Source organism: Balaenoptera acutorostrata, chromosome 3 (genome assembly GCF_949987535.1).
Source record: "Balaenoptera acutorostrata chromosome 3, mBalAcu1.1, whole genome shotgun sequence".
Taxonomy (NCBI): domain Eukaryota; kingdom Metazoa; phylum Chordata; class Mammalia; order Artiodactyla; family Balaenopteridae; genus Balaenoptera; species Balaenoptera acutorostrata.
In genome coordinates, this window is record NC_080066.1 from 167,697,470 (window position 1) to 167,714,804 (window position 17,335).

General features: G+C 40.2%; 1 protein-coding gene across 4 annotated transcripts in view; it reads left to right on the forward strand.

Moving 5' to 3' along the window:
* Positions 1–10,166, forward strand: part of LOC130707584 (cyclin-Y-like protein 1) — a 46,236-nt gene extending 36,070 nt beyond the window's left edge. For all 4 annotated transcript variants that reach the window (XM_057542732.1, XM_057542731.1, XM_057542730.1 and 1 more), the window contains 4 exons: positions 558–677; positions 4,492–4,658; positions 7,937–8,099; positions 9,658–10,166. In XM_057542732.1, coding sequence (XP_057398715.1) covers positions 558–677; positions 4,492–4,658; positions 7,937–8,099; positions 9,658–9,774 — 567 coding nt within the window. In that variant the 3' untranslated portion in view covers positions 9,775–10,166. The remainder of the gene's footprint in view (positions 1–557; positions 678–4,491; positions 4,659–7,936; positions 8,100–9,657) is intronic.
* The last annotated feature ends 7,169 nt before the right edge of the window (positions 10,167–17,335 follow it).

Here is a 17,335-nt window from a genome sequence, read left to right on the forward strand (position 1 = left end):
TTCTTCGGGTGCTCTGTAGCCACACGTGGCTGGCGACTGCTGTACAGGACAGCGCATTCTTAGAGCCTTATGGTTACAGGACACTGGAAATGTGTTTTCAAAGTTGATGACAGAAAAGTATGACATGGTGATCAGCAAGACTTTTGAGCCTAAAAATATTGGGTTGGCCAAAAAGTTTGTTTGGTTAGTGAATATATTGTTCAATAAAATGCTTGGTGAAAATGAAAACTGTGTCTTTTATTTTTCCTTAAAACCAAATGAACTTTTTGGCCAACCCAATAGTTTACATTTGGTTAGAATTCTGTGGGGAGGAACGTGGAAATACATAAATTCTCTGCGGTTGTGCCTGTATTTTTCTTTAATGAATGGTGGTGAGTACTGGATCACTGTGGTATTTTAGGATCCCATTGTTTATATTTAAAAGATTACAAGACATGTCACCCAATCAAAATTATTTTAAGGGGCACGTGGGCCCAAGTGTGAAGACTGCTATCTTAAGGGTACTTTTAAGTATTTTTCTTCCATGGATACTTAAATTGCATTTTTTCTCCTTTCAGCGAGAAAAGATTCCAGAGGAATACTTCGAGCATGATCCTGAACACGAATTCATTTACAGATTTGTTTATACTCTTTTTAGTGCCGCACTGCTAACTGCTGACTGTGCAGTAGTAACTTTGGTAAGATATTTTTTCTTTCATAAAGCATCTGTAGAAATTTCTGTCTTGTACACATGGTATGGTCCTGTTTTTCCCAAATGAAAGTAGGTTCCTGAAATGATCATTAGAACTTTATTAAGAGAAAGCTATCAAAAGAAAGTAAAGTATACACATTTGAGCTTTAATAATCATTATGATTTAAAATGTTGCCATTGCTTTTCTCATCACAAAACAATTGCTATTAAAGGCAGCAGGAGAGATTTCTGGTTTCTCCTTCCACACCTGAGGGGACACATGCACGCACAGTGCACACACAGACGACGCATGTTGTGGTGGTAGGGCGGGGCAATAACTGAACGCTCTGGTCCACAGGCAGAAACAGGTTCCGGGTAGTTTGAAGCTGAGTCCCAGACTGTACTGCCTAGGCAGTTCTAATGTGTGTCCTGATTGAGAACTACTGCCCTCAGTTCTCTGTTCCTTGGGTAATGGATAATGGTGTTAACCATCCCTGCTGTCCTCTTATTGCCTGCATGTGAAGTTGCCCAGGACTAGGGTGCCAGTAGGACTTCAGAAGGCTTTACTCTAGTTAGCCTGCTAAGCTACAGCTGTGTAAGGACCTTTTTGTCATCCATTCCTAATTCCTATGGTAAGATTTTATCATTTGAATAATAAATCATATTCAAGTGAGAGATAGTTGGGATTGTTTTACTCCTCCCTATAGCAAACCTGTAGGGGGGAAAGTCAGCTGCGTGGTCTGCAGGGAAGGGATACTTAGGCCACTCACTGCCTGCTCCTATCAAGGCAGAATTTAGGACAGGAGGCTTGTCCTTTTGAAAAGAGACCCCTCAGTGGGTACTGGATCAGACACAGGCCTTTTCTTGGAGCTACAGGCCACTTGGAGTGCTTAGCACATGCTTGAGAGAGGCAGGAATGGTGCTTGCATATGGAGAGCTAGGAAATGCAGGAAGGAGAGTATTTGGGTTGGAAGAGGGGCATTTCTTTGTAGACAAGTTAAGCTTGATGTACCTGCGAGACAGCAGAATGGCAGTGTCTAGTAATCATTTGAATATATGGGATTGGAGCATGAATCTGAGCTAGAGGGAGGGAATTAAGTGTAGCTGTTCAAATGCAGAGAAAGTATGTAAAATAAAAAGTGGGTAGAAGATAGATCTGTAGGGACTGTCAGCACTTAAGGGACAGATCCCCAGAAGAGTGGCTACAGTGGTAGGAAACCCAGCAGAGAACCCTAAGAGATACCAGGAGAGGTTCAAGAAGGAGAGTATGGTCCAAACGCTAAATGCTACCAAGAAGTTGCTCATGTCATAAATACCATGTCACTGAATACCTACTCTGTGTCACTTTTCTACATGTGGGGGGTGGAGGAGAGAACAAGTTGGATAAATAAAGTTCTTGCCTTTATGGAGCAAGTGTGGAAGACGTAAAATTTTTTTTTTTTTTTTTAATCGGAGTACAGTTGATTTACAGTGTTGTGTTAGTTTCAGGTGTATAGCAAAGTATAAGTGTTTTTTTTAATGAGTGTGTTTTAAAAGATGACTATTTCAAGTAGTGGTAAAAACCATGAAGAGAAAGCAAGGTAAAGGGATAAAGTGATTAGAGGGGCTTACTAGAAAGCTCAGGAAGAGCCTCTTTAAAGAGGTAATGTTTGAACCCAGGACCTGGCTGAACTGAGGAAGATCAGGTACGCTGGCATTACGGGCAGAGGGGACACGTGCAAGGCTCTGAGACAGGAACTTGTTCTGTGTGTTCAAGGAAAAGCAAGGTGGCCATTGTGATCCGAGCGGGGAATGAGGGAAAGAGCATAGGTGATGAGGTCACGGAAGGACAAGGCCGTACCGCACAGGGCCTCGTAACTTGCAGGCCACGGGAAGAAGGTATTTGTTTGATGGGAAACCTCTGGCAGATCTGGAGCAGGCGCATAAAGTACTCTTAATTTAAGAGGCTCTCCTGGCTGCTTTGGGGAGAACAGACTGTAGTCTGTTGGGAGGCAGAGAAGTTAGGCAGTGGCAGCGATACAAGTCAGAAGTGACAGACAGAAAAGCGGTCAGGGTACCAGTGAAGGTAGAGATAACAAGAAGTTCTAACAGATTGGAGCAGGATACACTCAAGTGCAGGTTTTTGGTCTCAGCGACTGGGCGTGTGGCAGTACTCTTTCATTTATGAGGGAAGGCCTGGGGAGTGGAGCTCTGGGACGAAGAGCTCTGGGTTGTTTGTGTGAAGGCACCGGTGACCACGGCAAGAGTAGTCTCTGTAGAGTGGTAGCAGCAGGAGGCTGACTGAAGTGGGTTAAGGAGAGGATGGGAGATGAGGAGCTGGCCTCAGCCCTGAGGACGCCGTCTAGGGGCAGTGGGGGACAGGCTGGGGACATGGAAGCATTCCCACTGGAGGAAGCCTCTGACAGAGAGGGAGAAGTTGTTCAAAAAGAGACTAACTGTGGGCACAGTACTCTGCAGAAGTGAGGTGGGATCAACTTCATTCATAGGAGGGTTAGCTTCAGTGAAAAGAAAGAAATCTCGCTTCCTCCGAGACAGGAGGGCAAGTGGGATAAATGAATATCGGCACGTGTACCAAGTTTGCCAGTACAAAGGTGAGAGGAAGTTGAGAGATTGCCAGTGTCGTTTCAGTGCCTCTGATTAGTCCCATAAAGTAGAGAGTTGAACCTTGCGGGGAGAGTCGTTCTTAGGGTACTAGAGAGTGCTGAGTTCTTTGGGGAATGGGAGCCGAATTTCACTAAGAACATACAATCTCAATACCCGTGTTTGAAAACACAGTAGAGTTTGGAGGGCATGGGCGAATCTGAGCTGTCAATCTGATAACCCTTCAGAGAGTAAACAGACTCTTTAAAACTGGACATTTTTCTTTTTGTCAAATGGCATATACACTCTTCTACAGAGGTAACAACAAATCACAGCTTACCTCTCTAATCTTTGCTCAGCTGTTAACTCCACCCAGTTCTTTGTAGGGTAGACATTTGATACATGTAAAAGAAACCATGAAATCATCTCACAAACCGGCAGGTTTAGAGGAGCCCCAGGGATACAGACACAGGCAGGTCTTCCCACCTTAAAACCAAAAGAATTGACTAAGCTGCAGATTATGTAAGACAGAAATGAATAATGAAATGATAATGGAGATGTGAAAAATGGGGGATATGAAAAGGACTACCCTTTGTATGCATGTGTGTTCCTTAAAAAGGCACTAAAATATGGGAATACTTGACAGCTAGCTGTAAAGCCCCTTTGGACTGCCTGTCCTGCTGTGCCACGCAGCAGCCACTGGGAGGCTCTCTTGACCACCAGTTTTTATCTTCAAGTTCATGCCACAAAAGGACTGGTGACACTGAAGAGAAGGTAAAGATGTGCTCAGGCTTACCAGAATTTTACACACTCAAGCGTTATGTAAAATCGCCATGCAACCACCACCAGTCTTGTAGTTAACATTGCACGTGATAGGCACTCAAGCATTTACTGAACAGTTGAAGTCGACACTGGGCTGTATGTGCTGCCCTTGACAAGTGGGAAGGTAATAAATAATACAATGCGTGTCTTTAGAATGCCCTTTGCTGAGATGTCCTTTCATTCCTGTGACCAAAATTGGGTTGGAAATTCACACGGGCAGAGTAGAAATATCAGACTAACAGAAATATCTGACTTACAACTGTGACCTGGCCTCTGGCCTTGGCTTGGCTGAGCAAAGTCTTTGTAGAACCTAGGAATAAAAGGGGTGTCAAAAAGAGATGAAATCTGTCATTCCTAACAATTCTTATCACAGCACTTAAACTGAACTAAAATCAAAGATCAGTGCTCTACTTTTGCAGGTTTACTTAGAAAGGCTTTTAACTTATGCTGAGATCGACATTTGCCCCACTAACTGGAAAAGAATTGTTTTGGGAGCCATTCTTCTTGCCTCCAGGCTTTGGGACGATGATGCTGTACGGGATGTGGAGTACAGCCAGATCCTCAAGGACGTTACAGTTGAGGACATGTGAGTTTGTAAGGTTACCGTGAACTTTCTAACCATTTTCCAATACCTCATTTGCTCTCATAAAGTTTACATTTTTAAGAAATGTTACATTTTAAGAAAGGTTACCTTGTGCAGAGAGCTGAAATAGACATAAAATTACAGACTTCTTTCTATCTAGCTGTAGTATAACAATTTGTATTTCCCCTCATTAATTGGTAGGTCTTGATGTGTTATTGTTGTAATAATATTCTGCTTGATAAATTGAAATTATTTTTCTGGTGGTTTTTGCCAAACATTTTACAAGCTCACTACCAGAACAACATGGTACAGTAAGTAACTTCACAGCTTTCTTAAAGCTGTCTACCAGGTCCAGTCCATTTTTAAGGGGCACATGCCTGGTCTTTGCAGCAAGTGGCCACTGTTAAGGTCTTAGGGCCTCTAGACTACTGACAGGTTATAATTTCAACCTGAGTCACACATTGTGTATTTGCTTTTGCTGGTCTTTTTCTCCTTTTGATCTGAGGTTCTGTTGTTACAGAAACTATGATGTACAGGTAGCCACATATAAAGGTTTCAGATCCCTGTGTTCCTGTCTCCTCCCCTAAAGTCTGCTGAGTTAGGAAACACCTACCTCTCAGGTAGTCCGGGAAGCATCCCTGGGGCCTCACCCAGGGCACTCAGCAAACACAGCGGCACTTTGTGGGGCCTTGAGTTAACTAGGCAGGTTCTCCTCACAGATGGCATGCTCACATGGGCATGAAACGCCAGGCTTCCAATCTGGCTCTGGTGAAGGGCCCCAAGGGTGGGAAGCAGGATGAGCCAGAGAGATAATTCCAGCAGACTCTCGAAGTGCCCGCTTGACAGTGAACCTGTCTTTGTGGGTGGCATTCAGGAAAATGGGAAAGAACACCTCTTGATTATATTGGACAGCAGAGGCCGATCAAGATGGCAGGCAGGGGCAAGAGTTTGTTTTTGTTACCTTTGCCCCTTACTCTGGATAATTCACAATTACCAAAGTGCATATTTACAGCTGAAGCGAGGAAAGTTGTGACTAAGAGAAGGGACCAGTGACTGTCAGTAGCTGTCAAAGTGGCTTTTGGTGAAAATGCCCACTTTGGTGATCATGTAAACCAGGTGGTCATGGTGATATTGCTGGTAGCAATCTTAGCAAACAGTGTAACAGCAGATAATGAATTTGAAATGAAGAGAAGTACTTTTGGAAGTTGCAGAAACTAAAGTGACGTTGACCAACACTATCATCAGTCTTTAAACTGGTCCCTTGAAGGAAGGAAAATTTGTAATCGTGAACACCATCCCTGCCATGATGGCAGCTGAAATTTTCTCAGAATCTGCAACTGAGCTGACTGGGGCTCTGGTTCCAGGTACAACATCCGAGAACATGCAGGGAAACGTGTGGGTGTTCATAGACATTGAGCCCAGGAGCATTGGCGGCACTGGCCAGCTATGAAGAAACTAATTCTAAACAACGCTTTTCTGTGTAGAACGGAGAATCACCAGGAGTTATGTTTATAATAGGCTGCTTTTGTTTATGATCTTTGGGAGTTGGAAAGCATTACAACAAAGTGTCTAATACACATGTGTTTCATCCCTCTGCTGTTGACTACTATTTGTAATGGTCTCATTTTGAGTCTGAATTGAAAAATTGCTGTCTATCAGCTTTTCCTTAAAACTTTCTAACATCTCTGTGTCTTGTTAAATATATATTTCCCTTCAAAAGAGTAAGTTAAACTGAGCAGCTGCCGTTCAGACAGTTTGCTGCGCCTGTAAGTGGTAGGCTCTTCAGCCACCTAGCCATTTAAAAACAGCAAAAAACACAGAAGATGCATATTCTGTAGGCATAATGCTTTTCTTCAGTGATTAAAGGTCTATTAATAGACATGTTAATCCTATGAAGTACTGTATTTCCACACAATTAAAATGTATTAGTGGAGAAAATATAAAAGGGATCGTGAAGTGCATTTATTCCTGTAGTAAATTAAGTCCTGATTAGCTGATTATCAAAACATTATCTGATTTACATTTCTATCGACTTCTGGCCGTATGAACAGGAAATGAATTTTGGAAGTAGGTTCAGTTAGGTTTAAAGTTCAACAAATGAGAAACCTCATTTCTGCTCATACTCTGCTCTCCATACAGGAGAACATGGAGCATTTGTTGATTTATCCAATGGATAAAATATTAACACTTTAAAACCAAGAAACCAAATGTATTGTAAAATAAGCCACTTGCATGTTTGTTTGGGTATTTATCATTTTTATATAATCAACTCTCTAAAGTGATTGCTGTGAAAAGTGGTAAGATTTACTCTAATTTTATATTTATTTACTTAAACATTTGGCAAGCAAATGGCTGGATATGGTCATATAGCAGAAGCCTGCTCCCAGCACTCTACTTTCCCACTTCATTGAATTCGCCCTCTGTGGGCGTGTGCAGTCTGTCCTGGCAAGGGGCGGTAGGTCTGAACATTCTGGGCTGCTCTCCTAACACCGGGGGAAACAACTGCTCTATCAGAGGTCGTGTCGTAAAGTGGGTTTAGTCTAGCTGAGACATAATCTTACTGCCTTCCTAAGCTTCAAAAGTGCATCCTGTCCTGTCATGGTGACGACAACTCACCCTAGTAAGGTTTTAAGGTGAACAGAAACTTGCATTATGCCCTTTGACACAGCCCCATGCACGGGGTGGGGGTGGGGGGATTCCCTTTCCCATCGAATGTAGCTTATTTATTTATTTACTTGAGATGAATCCTTGTTGCCTCAAGAGTTTTCCCCCCTCAGAGATAACAGCAGTGGCTCTCGATGGATCCCTTTGTTGCCGTGGTGATGTGCCCACGCCTTGTGTTGGCTCGTCTCCACCTCAGTGAGCCCCTTCCTGTCCTCAGCCCGGTGCAAATGTCTGCAAGCTCTTCAGAGCTAATAAACAGCATCCATCATTCCTTTCATCTGATCACGATAGCGGGGCCTCGTGAGTGAGTGTGGAGCATGACTCGTACAGCTGCACTAATGGAACTCTGAAGACTGAGCCCCTGAGTCAGCAGCATGAGTGCATAAGAGGGCCATAACCTCTTCCCCCGTGTCCCAGACTCAAAGTGCTGGGACGCAGAAAGGACCACAAATAGCTGTACCTTGTTTGAACATTAGGGTATTAATCCAGCTGGGTAGCCATTATTTGTTTCAAAACAGTATTTAGAGCCATCCTAGTAGCTCAGAATGGTATTTTTGAAGATAGCCCAGTTGACTAAAATTGTCCTGTGTTGGTTTTGTCTTCTCCTCCTCCCCCAGGAATGAGATGGAAAGGCACGTCCTGGAGCTACTTCACTTTAATATTAATGTTCCTTTCAGTGTGTATGCCAAATACTACTTTGACCTTCGCTCCTTAGCACATGACAACAACCTGAATGTTCTATTCACTCCTCTTACCAAACAAAGAGCACGGAACTACGAGGTAAGGCTGTGAAATCACTAACTGGGGTTTTCTGTCAGCCACCGAAGCCACATCTGTAGCTAAATTATATTAAGCAGTGATTAGGAAAATGGAAAGCTGTTAACAGTTTGAAGAGCTTATTGACCCGTTGGCATCATATTTCCTGTGTCTTTTATGGTTTATACAGGGATCCCACATTATAAAAAAAAAAATTGTCTCTTCTGTAACCATAATTCAGAATACTTTAAATCATATTTAATCTGTTCTTAATGGTTTTCCATTTGAACCTCTACACTTACATATAACCGTACATGAATAATTTCTTAAAATTGTATCCCTAATCATATGTACCTACATAATCTACTTACCACTCTTAACTGTCTTTTTTTTTTTTTAATAATTGATGTTTTGGACTATTTCTACTGTCTTGATATTTTGAATAAATAAATAAATGTATTTATTTATTTATGGCTGCATTGGGTCTTCGCTGCTGCACGCGAGCTTTCTCTAGCTGCGGCGGGCGGGGGCTGCTCTTCATTGCGGTGCGCAGGCTTCTCATTGCAGTGGCTGCCCTTGTTGCAGAGCACGGGCTCTAGAGCGCAGGGTCAGTAGTTGTGGCGCACAGGCTTAGTTGCTCCTCGGCATGTGGGATCTTCCCGGACCAGGGCTCAAACCCGTGTCCCCTGCATTGGCAGGCGGATTCTTAACCACTGCGCCACCAGGGAATTCCCTCTTAACTGTTTTTTACTCAGCTTGCAGTTCGTGTGTGTGTGTGTGTGTGTGTGTGTGTGTGTGTGTGTGTGTGTATGTGTATCACAGTTCAGTCCCATGAGTTTATTAGACAAAGCATCCGTGGCTAACCTGAGAGACCTATACTTGGAAGGTATAATGTGGATTCAGATACTGGCTGTAGAAAGTACATGAGTTTTTAATATAAATGGTAACGTACATGGAACAAAGTAATACTTATGGCTTATGATTTTTGGTGGGTATACAGCAAAATTCACAACTGAAATGAACACATTTAAAATGGATACTTTCTGTGGTACCTTGGTGGTACTTTAGAATAAGATGTTTTTCTACCATAATTTATGTGCAAGTGAAATAGCACCTTTCAGCGCTTGTCATTAGACCTCTCCTACCTTCAGCACATACCTACCTGATTAAAATTTTCTTAGAGTATGTAATAACTAATGAAAACTGAATAGAAGTTGAATAGCTGAGTAAACACTGATTTTGCCCAAGTGTATGTCCATTACGTTTAAGGATCACGTGTGTAGGTAACAGATGATATTGCTATTAGGAGCCTATCATTAGGAACCCAATTTTTAAGTAACTCTAAGTTATTAGGGCCAGTTACCCCTTGCCCCAGCAATCTAATCATAGCCCTTAAAGGTTATTACCTTAGGGAATTGTCAGTTAGTGTAGATATCAGCTATCCAAAGTAGCAGTAACTATGAACTATCTAAACGAATGTAGATGTGTGGCTTATCGATGATGCTTTTTTTGTTTTTTTAAGGTCCGAACATTTTTTTTTCCCCCTAATTATACCTATGTTCTACCTGATTGACTTTCCTAGGCCATTTCCAGATTGTGTGACGACGAATACAAAGACGTGTGTAGAGCTGCTATGAGAAGGTCTTTCAGCGCTGATCATTTCATTGGTATTCGGCGCTCCAATGCCATCCTCTCTTAAGGGAGAAGTGAGGGGTTGTAACATCATAAACCCCTCGAAACAAGGACTGGAGAAATAGCACCTCTCCTGCTCAGAAACCAGCAAAGTTAGTATTTTCACCTTAAAGAAAGACATTGAATTCAAGAGACTCATGGACAAGCGAAGATTATGCTCATAGGAAAGAACGGGACCTCGTCAATGTAACACGCTCTTCTGTCCTTTTTATTGTAAACAGAGTTACAAAAACCACTCCAAAGCTAAAAGCTCCCAATCCATGCACAGATATCTGCTCCCAATCGACACACAGATATCTGATAGCTGAGAACTATGTGAGGTTTTTTAATTAATAGCTTAAATTTTTAGACTTTAAAGACTTTAGACTTTAACTATATAAAGACTTTTAACTATTTAAAGACTTTAGACTTTAACTATATAAAGACTTTTAACTATTTAAAGACTTTAGACTTTAACTATATAACTTCTATGTTTTTCTTGCCTCACTGTCCCATACTGCTGCATATTCCTTTAGAATCAGTGCAGTATTACCATCAAAAAATGGGACTCCAAAAAAAAACAAAAGAAAAAACAAAAAAAAGAAAAAAGCAAAAAAAAAACAAAAAAAGAAAAAAACAAAAAAAACAAAAAAAGAAAAAAACAAAAAAAAACAAAAAAAAGAAAAAACAAAAAAACAAAAAAAGAAAAAAACAAAAAAAAAACAAAAAAAAGAAACAAAAAAAACAAAAAAAAGAAAAAAACAAAAAAAGAAAAAAAACAAAAAAAGAAAAAACAAAAAAACAAAAAAAGAAAACAAAAAAAAAACAAAAAGAAAAAAACAAAAAAAACGAACAAAAGAAAAAAACAAAAAAACGAACAAAAGAAAAAAACAAAGAAAAACGAAAACAAACAAACAAAAAGAAAAAACAAAAAAAACAAAAAAAACAAAAAGAAAAAAACAAAAAAAACGAACAAAAGAAAAAAAAAAAACGAACAAAAGAAAAAAACAAAGAAAAACGAAAACAAACAAACAAAAAACAAAAAAAAACAAAAAAAAGAAAAAACAAAAAAAAGAAAAAACAAAAAAAAACAAAAAGAAAAAAACAAAAAAACGAACAAAAGAAAAAAACAAAGAAAAACGAAAACAAACAAAAAAAACAAAAACAAAAAAAGAAAAAACAAAAAAAAGAAAAAACAAAAAAAACAAAAAAAAGAAAAAAACAAAACAAAAAAAAGAAAAAAACAAAAAAGAAACAAAGAAAAAAACAAACAAAAACAAACAAACAAACAAACAAAAAAACAAAAAAAACACACACAAAAAAAACATGGGACTCCTAACAACTCATAAAGCCAAACTTCGGAACAGACTGTTGTAGCATCGTTAGGTTTTGCAGGGTTCTTCCTCCCTACTAGATCATTGAAGCTGCTAGTCATTATTGGCAATCAATTTAAACCAAAAAGCTGCTGAATAACACATGTCATCCAAATTCTTTGCAGGCAGTACTTATTAGCATATTAGCATGCTTGCGATCATAAACAGAGAAAGTAGGTTATTTCCTTCTATTGGGTCCATGCTGCATTTCTTGTTAACTATAATGGTGCTTCTGATTTTGTGATGATTTTCCTCTTTGTTCTATACTTGTATTAAAGGATATTTTCATAATTCCAGCCAACATGGTGGTCCAGTAATTAACAAGCCGGTGATGAAATAGAAGGTGTCCCAAAAGTCTTACAACAATTTTAAGCTTTAATATAGTGTGCTTGGATACTCCAGAACACTGTCGCAGAAGTATAAATGCTAGACTGGCAAAACATCACTTGAAACTTTAATCGAATTTCTTCTAAACTCATTTACTTTTGTACATTTTAAACATTAAGCTTTTATTTTTTAATTTTTTATTTTTTTAAATTAATGAATTTATTTAATGGCGTGTTGGGTCGTTTCTGTGTGAGGGCTTTCTCTAGTTGTGGCAAGCGGGGGCCACTCTTCATCGCGGTGCGCGGGCCTCTCACTGTCGCAGGCTCTCTTGTTGGGGACACAGGTTCGAGCCCTGGCTTGGGAAGGCCCGTGAGCCACAATTACTGAGCCTGCGCGTCTGGAGCCTGTGCTCCGCAACAAGAGAGGCCGCGATAATGAGAGGCCCGCGCACCGCGATGAAGAGTGGCCCCCACTTGCCACAACTAGAGAAAGCCCTCGCACAGAAACGAAGACCCAACACAGCCATAAATAAATAAATACATAAATTGTAAAAAATAAAAAATAAAACAATAAACGCTTAACGTTTAAAATTTACAGAAGTAAATGAGTTTAGAAGAAATTCGATTAAACTTTCAAATGATGTTTTGTAAGTTTGTGGCATTTATACTTCTACAAGTATCAAAGCTTAAAATTGCACTAAGACTTGAGGGGATACCTCCCCTCCTCTTTTTAAAATAGTCCTTTGCAAGGCTGGGCTGCTTACCTGCTTGATCACCTAAGTTTCTTTTTTCTAGATTTGGTAAAGGAATTATGAACAACAGTGTTAATTCACATGTAATAAACTGAAAGGAACTGGACCCTAATAGTAGGGACAGGAGAGTAAGTGATACGAAACAGCTTTTCTATCCTGTGTGTTAACCTGGCTGTAGGTGTCTCACTTCAATTTCTATTTAAGAGGAAACATATAAACCTTAGGAACCCTTACCTCAGGCTTTAAAAGGCGGGAGGTCCAGTAATCAGTCTTTTTGGAGATTGGTAACGATGTCACCTAAACTTGAAATATTAAAAAAAAAAAAAAAAGTGTTCTCAACTATGTGAAATCTTTCTCCTCCTACCTTCTCAGATGTAATCCTAGGAATTTTGCCTGTAAACAAAGCATTTCTGGGCCAGAAGTACTTTCTCTCTTTATAGCAAGGCTTCACATTCTACTGAGTGCTGCAGGTTCCATCATTTTTAAGGGACAGAGACATAAATGATAAATTATGGTATATAAAATACTACAATCTACCACCTCAAAAAATATTGTTTATGGAGTTTGGAGCTTGGAAATTCAAGTACTGATTGCAGTTTTATTTTGCAAAGAATGCTACAACTTACGTGGTTTTTCTTCCTCATGTTTATATTAAAAGAAAAGCTAATAAACTCTATTTTAATTCAAATATATGGCTACTGTGTTTGTAACACTTCTCACTATTCACATAACATTACAACTCTGCCTAACTCAAATGTTTTCAGTCAGCTCTGATAGTCGGGCCTTAAAGCATTTTCAAACTAACCATTCATAAGTTGTTTTGACCCCTGCCTTTAGTTAAGATGTAGACATTTATTTCTTCAGCTTACGCTCTTTTCAACCTGAAGATAATCTAGTACACTTAAAATCACTGGCTACAGTGCTCAGTGGCATAATGCATTAGATGGCATTTTTGAATTGTTTGTTATGGTGCCAAGATGGAAATGCACATTGAAAGATAAAAGTAGGTAAATACACAGAGAAAGGAATTACAGGAATACTGTAGAATCAGAACTTGTTTGAGGGTTTCAAGCAATTGAACAGGGAAGAAAATGGAAGAACAGGAAGCAGTAGAATTGTGGTTGCTGTTAGGAGGGTGACTTTTACACAAGCCACGTCATTTGACGTTAACCTGCTACTTCACTTAACATTCAGGTGGAAATACACCAGATCGCTGAAGTTTCTTTTAGACCCTAGCCACCGCACTTGAGCAATATTCCATCAGTCCTGATAGTATTGCCGTAGTATTTCATCCACCTTAGTTACCTTCCTAAGGTCACATCTTTAACTTTGTTCTTGTGAAGTTGCTGATGAGGAGAAATGATCTGATTTAGTACAGAAGGGGAAAAAAATCTATCACAAGTCACTGTTTATATCAATAGTTTGCACCGCGTAGTAATATGCCAGTTACTAAGCAGAAATGCTGACCTATCTCGAGTGGTCGAAGGTTTAAATTTATTTATTTATTTATTTTTGCTGTGTCGGGTCTTCGTTTCTGTGCGAGGGCTTTCTCTAGTTGCGGCGAGCGGGGGCCACTCTTCATCACGGTGCGCGGGCCTCTCACTATCACGGCCTCTCTTATTGCGGAGCACAGGCTCCAGACGCGCAGGCTCAGTAGTTGTGGCTCACGGGCTTAGTTGCTCCGTGGCATGTGGGATCTTCCCAGACCAGGGCTCGAACCCGTGTCCCCCTGCATTAGCAGGCAGATTCTCAACCACTGCGCCACCAGGGAAGCCCGGTCGAAGGTTTTAAAAAAAAAAAAAAATTGGGGGTAGGAACATTGGGCATGACTGTAGCTTCAAGAACAAGTTGGTAGAATAAGGGGAATCGCTAAAAATTGCTTTTCCCCTTCAGCTTTAATTCTAGAGGCAATACAGCCATTTTAATAAATGGGAAATTGAGGCAACTTAAGGTAAAAATTTAAACATCACAAAGTAGGTTCTCCAACAAATATGGGGCATGGAAACTAGTTATTAATAGGGTGGCAACTATGGCATTTTTTTCCAGATTTTTATACCTAGGAAGGGTTTGTTCCCTAAAGTAGTAAGACTATAAAAGAATATCTGACTACCTGAACTCAAATTTTATTTTTTCGCTTTTAAAAAAAAATGATTTTTCTCTATTGGAATACTGACATCTGTGCAATTTTAACTCTGGTATACCGTGAACTGAACTTTATTCTTTACAAGGAAAAGACAAAAGTTTGAAATGTATGTTTGAACCAAATTAAATTGCCATTTTTGTATGTTAAATTCATGTGGTTGACCCTAAGACAACTTCTTAGGGCCCAGTGTTGCTGGTTAAGAGAAATGTTTTCCACCCTGTATCAGAGTCCATCATGACCCTATTCTTTCACATTTACTCCTAATGTACGCTGTATGCCCATTATTGAAATTCAACAGCACTAAATCCTAGTTTTACAACAGGTCAAATTTCATTTCTTAGTTTTCCCATTCTATAAAATATACCATTCCTTGATTTTTGAAAAATGCTGAAGCCAGTATTTACTGGAAAACAATTCACTCTGTATTCAGGTTATGCAATGTTTTTGGAAATGTTTACCTATAGCGTGTAGGTTAGCTAAAATCTTTCATCACCCAAGACTTCTCTCTAACCACATGTAAAATGACTACGACTGTTCCCTCACCCAGAAGCCGCATTCTTGAGTATAGAGCTATTTGGTAAAGCATTTGACAGCTGGTAGGGGCTCTCCCCAGGGGTAAGTGCTAATTTCTATGCAGAATCTGTAGATTACACCCAGCATCTATCAAGTTAAGGATTAGATCACCTAAAATCTGAACTGTTAGCCACTCACCAGCCTGGCCAGCCTGACACCGTGCCAGCAAGAATACAAAAGATCTAGGAGCCCTTCAGAGACACCTGGTCCCTTGTACACAGGTGCAATCTGTTTGGCTTCTGAGGCAATTTCCACTAGTCCATTTTAAATGGGTTTGGCAGATGAGATAACAGGTACTTCATGTGAAAGAAATGTTATGAATACCAGTTTATGGTTTAGGATCTCTAACATGCAGAAAGAACCAGGAAAGTGAAGTAGTATAGAAATTAAGAGAAATCCAGAGTCAAATGAAAAGAGGTTAATGTTCTTTAAAAAAAAAAAAGGAACAGGTTAGGTGATTACTTAACTGCTGTGAGGGCAGCTAAATAATTTGAATGTGATTAGAGAAAGTCAGTGACAGCCTCAGAACCTAAGGTCCTCAAGAATATGTCGATCTCTACTTCAAGACCTCAAATTACTCTGCTAGCTTTTTCTTACAACATCTATTCCTTCATCTTACCGTTCTCAATTCTACTGACCTTTACTTCTAGCTCCCCAGATGGTGGCCCTTGATCTCCTCACTGTGGGAACCGACTCTTCCAAACGCAGGGCATCAGTGTTTTGTCCACCTCCCACTGCCCTCTCTCAACAAGGTCATCTCAGCTTCACCCTTTGACTCTCTGCTCGTGTCCAATGTGGCAGTGCTTGATGTTGGTTACTACTGTGACCCATTTCTAAAACACTATCACCAGGTTCCAGGAAATACAGGATTTATATGGCTCACGGGCTCACTGGCCCCTTGTAATCCCCTTTAATCAACTACTTGAGCCCTCCTGTGTTCCCACAAAGTAGTTGTTCCCAATTTGCTGCACTCACTCCCCTGATCTGCCCACAACCCTAGATGTATCTCCTCAGGCTAGGCAGCAACCCCACCTTCCAAACTCCAAAACTCATTTCATCTGGCATTAGGAATAGATGCCTCACTTCTTAAGGTAACCCCTCTCATCTAAGGGAGAGGATTCCATCCCAACTCTTCAAATCAAATTTCTATATCCAACACCCCCACCACCAGGATGGTGGTGAGGATGGGGCAATTTGACCTTCCTCAGCCCTTGACATGTCCTAGTGTTTCTCAAGATGTGGTCTCCAGACCACCTGCCTCTCATGGGCTGAAAGTCCCTGTAAGAAATGAAGCTTCTCTAAATGCAATGTGGAATCCTAGAACAGATAAAGAACATCAGTGGAAAATCTGGTGAAATCCAAATGAAGTCTGGAGTTAACAGTAGTGCGTTAATGTTGACTTCTTAGTTTAACAAATGTGCTATGATAATATGTTACTATTAAGGCAAAATGGATATATCTTTGCAACTTTTCTGTAAACCTAAAATAATTCTAAAAGTTTACTAAAACAGAACCAAAAGACCTAATTCTTGGATCCCAAATTAATCTCAATTCCTGGAGCTGAAGCCTGGGAATCTACATTTCTAATAGGAACCCCAAATGATTCTTATGCAGACACAAATTTGAAAACTAGTCTTTCAATTCCCTTTCCATTCCATGCCTGAATGGCTGCTTCCTCCTTGTTTTACTTACCTTAACCTGATTGAATCTTTTAGATCCTCTCAACCCTAAACTATAAGTACTATCATTATCCCCCTTTCACAGATGAGAAAGTACTAAGATGCAGTACACAAATGAAGTACTAAGAGCTTAAGTAATTTGTTCAGGATCAACAGCCCATGAATGATGGAGCTGGGAGTTGAATCCCTAATCAGTCTAGCTCCCAAATCTATGCACAGAACCATTCTACTTCCTCTCATTCTGTTGCACGTAAGAGCTCTGTGACTAAATCACGAAAAGAAGCATTATTACCTATTTCTCCAACTTCCTAAGTCCAGCAGTGCCCCCCTTTTCCACTGGGGGGAATGAACAATGAGAAAGCACTGGGAAGACGTGCCCACTAGAGACCTGTCCGGGTCAGGCACAGCGGCTCTTGCACCAGGATCCAGCTCAACTGCTGTATTTTCTGTTCTCCCAAATGCCCTAACATGTACCAATCTAATAATGCTCATAGTACTCACTTTGATGCTAACTTAACTATCTCAGGTTTACTAAGCATCGGTCCAGATTGTCAGGGAAGTGCCAACTCTAAATCAATTTACAGTTGGCCCTCCGTATCCACAGGTTCTGCATCAGTGGATTCAACCAACCATGGACTGAAAATATTTAGGGAAAAAAATTTCAGAAAGTTACAGAAAGCAAAACTTGAATTTGCTGCACACCACCAACCATTTGCATTATATTTACAACTACTTACTTAGGA